We start from the raw sequence: 12,979 nt of genomic DNA on the forward strand, positions 1-12,979 counted from the left end.
CCTGCCTGTCTTCGGGCACTGGTGGCCTGTGCAATGGTAGCTGAGATGGCAACCACACTCACCCTAGGCTCACCCACTGTTCTCCATACCACACATAATGTTGTAGCATTACTTAAAGGGCTACACACACAACATGTCAGCCCAGCGTCTTAGTGGAGATGAGGTTCTGTTGCTAGGAAGCCCCTCACTCACCATTAAGTATGCAAACGCATCCTCAGGCCCCGCACCCATTCTAAATGCACTTTTAGGACTAAAGGGCTCCCAGGATGACATTCCTGACGATCATGACTGTTCTGCATCAATAGAGTCAGAGACCTCCCCTAGACTTGACATTTCCCCTGTACCAATACCAGGTTCTGACCATGTATTTGTGGATGGTTCTTGTAGTAGACCCAATGACTCGACATATCAGGCAGGCTACGCAGTGGTACGCCTCCCAAATGACATTTTAGAAGCGATACCCATTCCATATCAATCAGCACAAGCTGCAGAACTCATAGCGCTCACAAGAGCTTGCCAAATATAGAAAGATAAACCTGATCACTGAACTACAAAGCTCAGCATCACAAAAAGACTTGGATGACTGGTTATTTCCAATATTGCAGAAAAATCCTATAACAGGATTGATCTGCAAAGAGGGGAGACCATGCATACCACAATCAAGCGCCCCATTGTTCATTGCTCACTACCATGGGGTAGGACATTATAGCAAAATCACCACAGCTATACTTTTGAGCAAAGACTTTTATATCACAGATGCTAAAACATTGGTAGATTAGTACATTAGCAGATGTATTACCTGTCTGCGCAACAACCCTAATAACCCAATGAAAGCAAAGCATCAACACCCGGAGTACCCAACTACTCCTTTCACACATTTGCAAATTGATTTTACACATATACCTAACAAAGGTACAAAACAGGAGTATGCTCTGGTCATAGTAGATATGTTTTCCAGATGGCCAGAGGCATTTCCCACAAAAGCAGAAGATGCAAAAACAGTTGCACGCATACTAACACAAGAAATCATCCCTAGATGGGGATGCCCGCTCCAAATAGATAGCGACAAAGGCACTGCCTTTACAGCAAAAAAATCACACAAGCTTTAGTGAAAGCATTGCAAATAGAGAGGAAATTTCACATTCTCTATCATTCTCAAAGTTCAGGGATAGTGGAGAAAAGGATAAACTTAGGAAAGCCACAGGAGGAACATTTAATAAATGGAAACAAACCCTCCCCATAGTCCTAGCAGAAATTAGAATGACCCCCCCAACAGACTCTGGGTTATTCACCCTTTGAAATTTTAATAGGAAGACCTTTCCCCACGCCCTGGGCTAAGAAACCATTAGTAGTCCAGGAGGGAGACCTAGAACAGATTAGAGAAGAGTATGTTAGATCCCTCATCACCAGACTTAGTGAAATTGAACATAGTGTTATTTGTAAAAATCTTTTTAATCCACAGGAATCAACACATCCTTTCCAGATCGGAGACAAGGTCGTTGTGAAGGTTCTCCCCAGGAATAAAGGTCCAGGAGATTTCACCCATGGTCCAGAAACAGAGATCGTAGCAGTAACGAGGACGGCTGTCCTTACAGAAGAGAGTCCAGTGTGGATACACGCATCCAGGGTAAAGAGAATCCCGAGTAACGTCCCGGATAGAGAACAGATCAAGGCGAGGTACTAATGGGGGCAGACAGCCCTAACCTCCTACATGATGGAGAAGACGACTCACCAGCAGATAAGGTCATTCTAGAATTCTGGACGATGGTGGATAACGTATATTATTCTATTGATTCTTGTTTGCCAGATACCTTTGCACAAAAACTGAAGTGGACATGACTGAAAAGGCAGGCGTATACATTTTCTGGTACAATTTTTTCAGCACCGAGGTAGCCGCCTACCAGATAGACTTTTGCACCATTAACCCCTGTGTCTCCAAACGATGGACATAGGGATGTAATAAAAATGGTCACCCAAATGGTATAGAACAGGCCCTTGTTCAATTAGCAATCTATATATTGATTATTCTTACTATTATCTGTATTGTCGTTTTTTGTATTATACTATGTTGTAGAAAACTTGCTACTAAAGGTATTATGTATGAATCCATTGCCCCTGCACACGCAAATTCCCCTGAAGGTTACAAACAATATCTCGCTAAGCACAGAAATAAGGAATTTGGTAAGAAGAATCATATCATCTAAATTCATGATTCTAAGAGGGGATTGAAGGGTTAAAATTTAGAACCCATTTAGCATATAAGAATTTGCACGTAGTCTGTTCTCATCATGTTTTCCTTAGCTACATTTCAAGGTTGCCGATAATAAGCCTATGTGTCTTATCTGTTTCTACTAAGCTTCTATTTTCCACCCTCCCCCTCTAGAATTGCTATGCAGCGTGCACCTGCACAAACTCTTGTATAATCGAAAACCCCCCTTGTTACTCATTTTCTTTGTGTATAATATCTTGTATGTCTCCTGTTTAATCTGCCCAGCAACTGTTAAACAGCCAATAACAAAGTACCATACATTTGTCCACACCCATGTATCATGTCTTTTAACCTACTGTTAAACTCTTAATAAATCAGAATGTTTCTTGACTCGCCACCGTGTGTTTGGTGTGTAGTGTTAAGAATACATTCTCACTGGTACCTAAGGGGCCACCAGATCGAGGGGCTACACATTTATCCTTACAGTGGCGCATCGCCGTTATCTAGCCACTAGCGCATGCAAAGTAGCCATCCTGAAAGTGAAGCGGCAGCTGCGGAAGAAAGCATGTGTAAGTATACTCGCTGCACAGAATCAGCCCCGCCCCAACATGTTTAGTTTCTGCAGGTGAAAAGAGGTTCCGCTGCTGCTCTCTCCCTGGGCTTGCTGACAACTGAATACAGGTCAGAATGGCAGCTTATGTGTGTATTTTTCTCTTTGCTGTGGAGACTGCTGCAGCCAGGGGAGGTGGGGTGGCCGCTGCAGCTGAGGAGGCTAGCAGTTGACTCAAGAGCTCTGCATGTGTTCCCAGCCCGGCCACGCATGGTCCCAGCCATGCTGCACTCCCCCCTCCCTTCTCATCCCAGGTCTTTCTTTATGTATACCCAATGTGGTGGCTGTCAACAGTTTTGTGCATATGTAGGTCTCCATTTACTTCAGCCATATGTTCCCCTGTCCCTACACATATGTGCCTCTGTCCCTGCTCATTTCAGTCTCCATTCCTACCTGCATGTTCCCTAGCCCTTGTGTACCTCTCTACCCCTGCCCATGTATGCCTCTACCCCTGTTCATGTGTGCCCCTGACTGTGTGTGCCTACATCCCTGCCCTAGTAGAATGCTTATCAAAATACTGTAAACGCAAGGCCCGCCCCCTGGCAGCACAAGGCCCGTCCCCGGCTTTTCATTTTCTCCCTGAAATGTTTTTCAAAAGTAGGCAACCCTGCGATAGCGTTAATGGCCAATGCTACTATATACCACCCAATGGTAAAAAATTGTATGTAGCACAGGTTACAGTAACAGGGAAGGGACCCATAGCAGCTGCGCTCCCTGAACATGGTAGTTTTGTCCTTTTTCCCAGGGGTTAAGGTTTAAACATGGGTTCAACGTGCAAATACCTCAACATTGGCTATCAGATCACATAGGGCCTTATTTTGGTTCATTCTTTCTGACAAAATCCTTCTTAGATGGGCAAAACCATGTGCACTGCAGGGGGGCAGGTGTTACTTGTGCAGAGAGAATTAGATTTGGGTGGGGTTTTACTTCAAAGTGAGATCTATATTGCAGTGTAAAAATAAAGCAGTCAGTATTTACCCTGCACAGAAACAAAATAACTCACCCAAATCTAATTCTCTCTGCACATGTTACATCTGCCCCCCTGCAGTGCACATGGTTTTGTCCATCTAAGAAGGATTTTGTCAGAAAGAATGAACTAGAATAAACCCCATAGAGTGGAAGTAAAATAAACATCTTGTTCTGATATCAAATAGTATACACATTCAGTGAGTGCACCATGGAAGACTATGTAAGAAGACTATGGCAGCTTGGGCAGCACTACCAGGCTGTAATTGTCAGAGCTGGACTGCTATAAGGCCTCGGCCTACAGTGTACGAGCACGCAGCAGCAGTACGCGGGCAGAGAATAAGATAAGGAGGGGGTGGTATAAAACGAAAAGACAAAGCACGGAAATGGCCGGATATTTTTGTTTACGTTTTTTTGGTCATCTCAATAAAGTTAATTTAAAAAAAAAAAAAAACAATCCATACAATATTAATGACATCTGCGACCCCGTTGCGCGCGCTGCAACTCACCTTGCTGTGGAGAAGGGAAAGAAGAAAGGGCGTGGCCACGCGAGCATCGACGTCCACTAAGAAGAGCGGACGGAAAATCCCGGCTGCGGCGACCGCCAATCGCGTGGCTGTTTGGCGGGGCAGTGGGCGGGGCCTTACTGTCATCGCATTCATGGTTGTTTGTGCGGTGGAGTGAGCCGGCGGCGGAAAGGAATCTCCCGCCATTTTTCAATCCCTTCTTCTCTTGTTGGTGCGTGAGGGGTCGGCGCGGGAAAGCGGCGGGGGCGGGAAGTGTCAGGCGGTGTCCCCATTACACCCCGTGCTCTACGCGCGTACGGATCAGGCCGCTCGCCGCATCCCGGAGCTACGTAGCGTCCCGTCGCACAGCCCGAGCGATGGCGCCGCTGCTGGGCCGCAAGCCTTTCCCTCTGGTGAAGCCGTTGACCGAGTCGCCCGCAGAAGGGGAGGAAGTATTCGTGGTGGAGCACAGCAAGGAGGCTTTCCGGAACCGGGAGTATCCTTTCCTACGTCCAGTGCCGGTGTGAGGCCGAGAGCCGGCGCCTGTCAGGGGATGTTACTCCTACGCTGCTGCCTCCCCTGCTCTCCCGTACTGCTCCTGTGTGCGGTGGGGGCAGCCGTGGCCTATTGTGCCCCGAGCCGGGCTGTTACTGGTGATTCCTATGGTGACCGGCTGAGTTATGTGCCTGTGTTGTGTCCGGCTGGTGATCAGGCACCACAGCTACAGTATATGCCCAGTGTGGGAGCCGCCTGGCGCTGTGTACAGGGGCTTCTGCCTATTGCTGTATCTAATACATGGAGCATGTGTTTTAGCATCTCGGTCACTGTAGAGCAGTGATGCTACTCTTGGTTAAACCCTGACCTAGATGCATGCACTCGCTTCTCCTACGCTAGAATACTCTGAGATGGGACATATGTGAGCTTGACTGTGTGTGCAGTTTAATGTGAGATGGCTCCTCGTTACTTGCATTGTGTAATACCCTGGTGTGAGATAGGACCTGTCTTCGCTATTCTCGCAGTCTTATGTAAGATGGACATTTTTAGGCCTTATTGTATGGTTATATGGTTCCCATTTCTAGTACAGTATAATATTCTTACGTGAGATAGAACATGTGTGGTACTAGCACCGTATAACATTTGTATGTTAACTCAAGACCTGTATAGTCCTTATTACTGGCACATAACCTGCCAGGAGTTTTGATGTGTGATACTTTTGGTATGTATAGTATCTTGATGTGAGATGACTAAAGCTGGGTACACACTTCACAATCTGTAGTCATCTTAAAAAACACAGAATTTGACGGCAGATGAGAACCACTTGGCCCATCTAGTCTGCCCCTCAATGCTTGTCTGACAGCATTATGAAGCTGGCATATACTGTGGGCATTGATGGAGTAATGACGAAGGCTATGCTGCATTTGGCATGGGTTTCCTCCGGGTGCTCTGGTTTCCTCCCACAATCCAAATATATAATGATAGGTTAATTGGCTAGCAACCAAATTAACCCAACAATGAATGTGTGTACGCATGTGGCAGGGAATACCGATTGTAAGCTCCATTGGGGCACGGACAGATAGGGCTATTCCAAACACTCCGGCTCCTGCTGGGCGGCGAAATCCCACATGGCCAAAAGCCGTGCACAGTAGTTGTCAATGGACACTATTGTGTCCATTCACACGGGACGGCGATGGTCCGGCCGTCCGATTGCAGCCGGATCCCACCACTGGGAGGGACGGCTGCTGGGCTGTGGCCATCCCCTCCATTCTAAACTTCTTAGTGCGGCATGGCTTCCTGGCCGTGCGGGATTTCGCTGTCCGGCAGGAGCCGGAGTGTGTGAAATAGCCCGTATGCATGTTCAAATATTATCTGTAAAGTGCTGCGGAATATGTGTGCGCTGTATAAATACCTGGTAATAAATAATTTGACAGCTTGGCCCTCACTGACCAAATACTTGGGTCACCCATGCATTTAGCACTGATGGAACATGCGTAGTTGTATGCATGGCGGGTGCACACTAAACAATGTGGCCAATATGTTGGTCCTATTGGCCAGCATATCTAGTGTGTAGTGCTTTACTCCATAGGACTTGTGTTGATCTTGCTGCTCTATAGTTGCACCAGTATTACCTTAAAGTGAGACTGGATTCGTGTGACCCATTATTGTAGGCTATACTACCCTGTCATGAGATGGCATGTGGTCTTCGCTACATATATGGTAAAGATGGACCTGTTTAGGCTTTGTTAGTTGTACAGTATAATACCCCAGCGTGAAATGGGGTTCGTGTGACCCCTGATGTGAGGGAGACATGGGCCTTTTTGCTTGCACAGTATAATACAGTGATGGGATGTGTGGTCCCCTATTTCAACAATATCTGTCTATCAAAGCCAACACAGTGAAGATTTATGTGGGTGAGTCATGCACCCTGGTTATTTCATATTTGAAATATTTAGTTTTTCTGGCATATCTTTAGGTATCTTTAGTTTTTTTTTTTTTTTTGGAAGGTTTTTATAGTTTTACAGTATGTTGTAAAACAAATTGAATAGCTCCTGTGCAGTTTAGACTACAGCTACAAATAATTGATTTGCTCCCTTAAGGGGGTTATTTGACAATGATCAGGTGGCTGTCTGTTTAATTATGAGACAAATGCTTTTGGCTTAAAAGTCGTCATGAAATTGTACATTGTGTGTACCTGCCCATATCCCCTATGGTTTAATCTGATTTCCTCAAGCTACTGGGTAGCGGTCAGCATCAAATTCGGTACTTGTTTCCTAGAACGGCGCCCACTAAGCAAATTGCTTAGAGGGCTATTCTGCCTAAAAAAATTGCATCGCATGGGCCATTTTAGTGCGATTTTTTTTTTTTTTTTTTTTTTTTTTTACATTTATTCACTGCTCTTATGTCCCCAGGCCCAATTCATTGTGTGGCATCGCACCTCCCGCAAAATTGCATGCGATTTTTTGGGGTGCCATGCCAGGTTCGAATGCCCCCCCCCCCCCCCCCCCCACTATCCACGCCACCCTGAAGCGTGGCGAGCCTCACTATATAAAATAAACTCCACGTCAACGTGGATATTGGCGGAATGAAAAGGGCGGACGCGTTCCGCTGCCCCGCGCGGGGCTCGCTGTGCTAGCCATGCTTCGGGGTGGAGTGGATAGTGAGGGGGGTCATTCAAACCTAATTGCATGTCATACAAGTGTCTGACATGGCATCGCACCCCAGAAAATCGCATACGATTTTGCTGGAGATGTGATGAGATGGGCCTGGGGACATAAGAGCAGTGAATAAATTAACTAAAAAATCGCATCGCATGCGATTTTTGCGGGAGGTGCGATGGCCTGGGGCATACAGAGCAGTGAATAAATTAACTAAAAAATGTCCGATGCGATTTAGCTACGTTAACGTACGTAGCAAATCTGGGCGCCGTTCTAGGAAACAAGTACCTCAAATTCAGATTGCTTTGGTAGAAAACTGATAGCTTAAGGAAATAAAAAATAAATGGTATGGTATGTACTGCTAATATTGGTATTTTGCACTGGCAGTGCAGTTTTACCTTGCCACTTTTGGGAGGAGCAAATGGATATGCTGTCGTCGGCAGCTATTTGCGCCCTAGAAGTGCAACAATTGAATGGCTCCTTTGGGTGCCTGAGAGCTGTAGCTGCTGACGATAACAATTGAATCTCGCATGTTGTGTGTTTATATAAGTCAGACCATGATGAATTTTTAACTGTTTCATGCTTGTGTAATGGATTTCGTATGTTTTCACATATTACATTTGGCAAATATAGTTAACGCTATCCTTCATAGACCGTTTGGTTGCTTTGTCTTGATAATCTTGACCAACTTTCTATATTGTTGTGCAAGTACTACATTGGATTGCATAGACAAGTTAATGCCATATAGGATACTAAGACCTTGAACTGCCTATATGGATCTGAGGCTTGAATACGTTTTATACTGACAGAGGATTGTCTGTAACTGTTCTATAATCCACAGTCTGTATTTGGGAACTTGATTCTTCTAGTACAGTGGTTCCCAACCTTTTTTTGTCTCCCGTACCCCTTGATTAGGCTTTTAATTTATGAGTACCCCCTCGTGTCAAGCCGCGTGCCAAAATGTTAGGGGGTGTGGCTTCATTGGAAGGGTGTGGCTTAACAGGGGCAAGTCACTCCCCTATTTTCACTGTGGTGGTATGTGCCATGTCTTCAGATTAATTTAAGAACATGCTGATGTATGATATCCAAAAAGATTCTAGTGCCCAGTTTATACTACAAAAATCATTCTGGTACCAAATATAAAACATAGCGTTCATACTGGCAATGACGAGAAAAAGAAAAAAAAAAAGTGCAACCACTTGACCGCAATATAAACTCGGCCCATTCTGCGGACAGCATATAAAATAACAGAACCTTGTCAAATCTCTATTACTGAAGCAACAGACATTCCAAGGGATCACGTTAGCCTTCCAGTAGTGCCAGATACACATATGCCCCCAAAAGTGCCAGATACACATATGCTCCAATGGTGCCACGTATGCCCCCACAGTGCCAGAAACAGGAATGCCACCACTGTGCCAGGTATGACCCCATGGTACTGGGTATGCCCCCACAGTGCCAGCAACAGGTATGCCCCCACAGTGCCAGCAACAGGTATGCCCCCCACAGTATTTCCCAGCAGCAACACACTCACCATTGATGCTGCTGCCGGGGAGAGGACCGTCCAGTGTCCCCCTGCAGTCACTGACATGTAGCTGCCGCCTTCTTCTCTCAGGGAAGGAGAGTACAGCACACTGCGCATCTCTCCTTCCCTTCACTGTGACTGGGCTGCCCGCCAATCAAAGTATGCAGGCCGGCTCCTGATTGGCTGCCGGCCTGCAAGCTCTAATTGGCTGACGGGCGGCCCAGTCACAGGGAAGCACGGTGAGGGGTAGGAGAGATGCGCAATGCACTCTCCTCCCCTCAGGCTCAGAAGCCGGCGCAGCATACCCCCAGCAACCCGTCTGACTGCCATCCGTCCTTCCAGCCGCGGCGTCGTGACCCGACGTCCTGCGCATATGCCGGGTCTCGCAGCCACCATTAGCGGCTTCTGGTTTGCGTACCCCCTGAAAGACCAGCGCGAACCCCCTGGTGGTACGCATACCACGGGTTGGGAACCGCTGTTCTAGTATATAAACAGGATAGACACCTTTTAATTCGTATTGTTGACACCACTTAGTTTGACACCGTTGGGTCAACAGGTGGGAAGGTCGACATGGGTTAGGTCGGAAGGTCGACATGGTATTTTTTACTGTTTTTCTGAGCAGACGTGTGCCGACAGGCGGTATTTCATGCCCTACCATCCACTAGGGCATGGTGGGAGAATAAAATAGTGCCCTAAGCACTGCGAGCGTTGCGAGGGGCTACGGGTGACTTCCAACTGTGTCCATGTCGACTGTGTCGACATTCGGGTCAAAAAACTTTTAAAAACATGTCGACCCAGCACTGTCGACCTAAGGACTGTCGACCTAAGTGTGGTCGATAAAACGATCCACACCCTTTTAATTACATGCATACAACTGTAAATCAAGCCGCTGAATCATACTTCCTTGTTCTAGGTGCTGTGTTGCTTTCATCACAGCAACTTGGGATATGATTCAGAACTGCTGTGGGATGCGTTGCATTTTTTTTTTATTATATGTGTGGTTATATTGCCACAGGTCCACAAATAATATAAACAGATTTTTTTTGAATTCCTATTTTTTGCTATGGGGCTGTATGATGCCCATACTGTACTAATTTAGGGGGGCAGCCTTAGACCTGATTTTCATCTATATTGGCAACAGTTGGTGTTGTCCGGGTAGTCAGCGTTCACTTTACCAATGCCAGCATCCCCCACTACTGCGGGGAGACAATTGGAATGCCAGAACGGAATCCTGACTTCTTCATGTATTCTGTTCAGTGAGTGACATGGGGGTGTGGGGGGGGGGGGGGGAGTTAGTGTGATGGGGTGGAGGTTTGGGTACTAGTGGGGAGAGCTCTGGTTAGGCGGTGGGTGCGGGAGTTAGGGTTGGGCACTAGCGGAGAGGGTAAAGTTGCCCATCACACGATTTTGATCGGACAATCGCATGAAAAGGGGTCACATCGTATGTGTTTTACCTCCGATGGTCACATGTACATCAGATTGGACCATGGAGATCATCATGGCTTTGTGGGATCCTTCTGCCATGCATGACTTTGTGGGATCCTTCATATGCAAAAGCACCGCAAACAGTGTATTGTATACCATGCTGCTGCTCGTGAAGCTGCCAATGAATTAAAGGGAATGTGACTTCAAGCCTCCGATAAGTCGCACTAGTGGATGGGCACCTTATTAGACACAGGCTGTGGTGTATTTGGGGGGGGGAGGAGAGTCACAATACTGGCACCCCAAAGTAGGGAATAGACAAGAAAAAGAAGTGGCGCTGGTATTGATGAAATAATCGTACAAATATTTAATAACAATTAAAACATGTCATAAATCAATTACATACAACAATAAAAAGGTGAGTCAATAACTGGACCGGAGGCTGAATGGAATGGACCCAAGAAATGGTGGAAGTGGGTAAGTAGCTGGAATATTAAGGGTTGCCCAATAGTTACCACTGATTGTGATTATGATCCAGTCCCGAAAGCTGAATAGCAAAAGGTCCTCAAGTAGATGCGACTGTGGGGGCCACAGTTGGTTGGAAACCCAATGGATGTTGTAGGGCTGCGAACTGTTTAGGCCACAGTGTCTCACGTCGCTTAGAGGCTCCAATAATGGGGATGGGATCGGATGGTAGGTGTCCTCAGGGTTGGAGAATTTGTTGACCAACTGGTCAATGATCTCAGTTCGTTGTAACCAACCGTGATTCCTGCTTGGAAATATGTCCGCGTGGTGTCGACAACAATGTACCGCAAATGCAGGGTGGTATATAGGCAGTTGTCTCCCAGGATTTGGAGATGGGCACCCAGTACACTGGAGAATCTGATGGGTAGGGAACAAATGTGTTCAGCTGATCCTGGTCCAGGCTATAGACTAACGCGTTTCGCTGCTTGTGGCAGTGCAGCTTTATCAAAGGTCCTACCTTTGAAAACGCTACTAAAATTAATATCACAATGGTTAGAATGTATATACTTTACTCACATTAAAAAATGGATAAAAATATAATGACAATATACAATAAGTCAATGACGAAATCAGTTAAACCACAGTGTGGGTGGGAAAGCCCACTATCACGCCCGGGGGAAGGGAGAAGTTGGGGGGAGAATTATAGCAGATATACTTGTGATGGGCCTTTATGGATTACAGTCACACAGGTAAGTGCACTTTACCAGAGGAAGAATCGTGTCTCCATGAGGGTATGCTGCGGCTCCCGTATTGCTGTAGTCCTCACTATTATTGCGGAGTGGTGAGTAGCCGCTGGAGGTGGGGAGAACCGCAGAAGAGTGGATGTTCTCACACGTCAAGGCTGGGACGTGCTGTGCCGTCAAAGAGGTCCAGTGGGATCCACCAGTTGATCCTGGTGGATCCCACTGTCATTTGACCTTTAAAACATTTCCAAAATAAAGATTTTAAATAACCAGTACTGTCGTGACTTCACTATGGTAATTTTTTTTTTTTTAATATGCTTAATTTTGATGGAGATGTGCACGTTCCACTTAAGTGTTTTAAATTAAACCCAAAGTCTTGGCGGTATTGTCCACTTCCCATAAGCTATAAGGGGGCAAATTTGTTGTTTTAACGGGCTCCCGTTGGAGCAATTAATTTGTCACTCCAAATGGATTCCAATCACTTTTCACTTGCCCAAATAAATTTGGTTTAGCCACAAATAGTCATAAACCCATCTAAATTCCTGCTTATTGCTTCCAAACCATGGACTTGTCATTGGTCTTGTTACTGGGGGATGACTTGGGCATTAGCAACAACCATTTTGCTCCCACTGCAGCACTTAGGTAATTGTGACGCACAGTAACAGATCTCTTTCCTGTCTTTGCGATTTGAATGGCGGGATCATTGTACTGTGTCTTGGTTTCTTAGCGTATATTACTGGGATAAATATATATACAGATGTATAGCCTCCGCCATGTTGCTGATGCAATGCGTGGCATAATATGTGTAGGTAAGCAGTCAGCGGCACTCTTGAGATGCAGGTACGACTTGCTTATCTTTATGGGGGGGGGGGGGGGGTGCAGCTGGACTCCTCACCCTAATTACAAACTTATTAAATAACAAGTTCTATTGTGCTGAGACTTCTTATTCAACAATAAAATGCAGGTGGGCGCTCTGTAGTAACAAGCACTTTTTGGCTGAATAATTATCAGGAACTCTTTGGCCAAAAATACCAGCCCACTAACCAGCGTTCTGGTGGCTTCCAAATACTAAGGTTCAATCAGGATGCAGATCCCTGCCTAGCCAGCAAACACTAGCCACCCCAAGGCATCACACAACTTAGATAGGGCCTACACCTGGGGTAGCCAACTCCAGTCCTAGGGAGCTACCAACAGTTAATGTTTTCCAGATCTCCTCACAGAATCACAAGTGAAGTAATTAGCTCCACCTGTGGATCTTTTAAAATGTGTCAGTGAGTAATGAGTGCACCTGTGCAGCAGCTAAGCAGCTCTGGAAAATGTGACCTGTTGGTAGCTCTCGAGGACTGGAGTTGGCTACCACTGGCCTACACACATGCTGATA

The 12,979-nt window shown here is 46.2% G+C and overlaps 1 protein-coding gene across 1 annotated transcript in view; it reads left to right on the top strand.

Annotated features, from left to right (window-relative positions):
- The first annotated feature begins 4,385 nt into the window (after positions 1–4,385).
- The window catches only part of BAZ1B (bromodomain adjacent to zinc finger domain 1B), a 46,879-nt gene continuing 38,285 nt past the window's right edge, over positions 4,386–12,979 (top strand). Inside the window, exon 1 of the mRNA XM_083172088.1 lies at positions 4,386–4,787. Coding sequence (XP_083028214.1) covers positions 4,669–4,787 — 119 coding nt within the window. The 5' untranslated portion in view covers positions 4,386–4,668. The remainder of the gene's footprint in view (positions 4,788–12,979) is intronic.

This window comes from Crinia signifera, chromosome 2 (assembly GCF_055691185.1).
Source record: "Crinia signifera chromosome 2, ASM5569118v1, whole genome shotgun sequence".
In the NCBI taxonomy this organism is placed as follows: domain Eukaryota; kingdom Metazoa; phylum Chordata; class Amphibia; order Anura; family Myobatrachidae; genus Crinia; species Crinia signifera.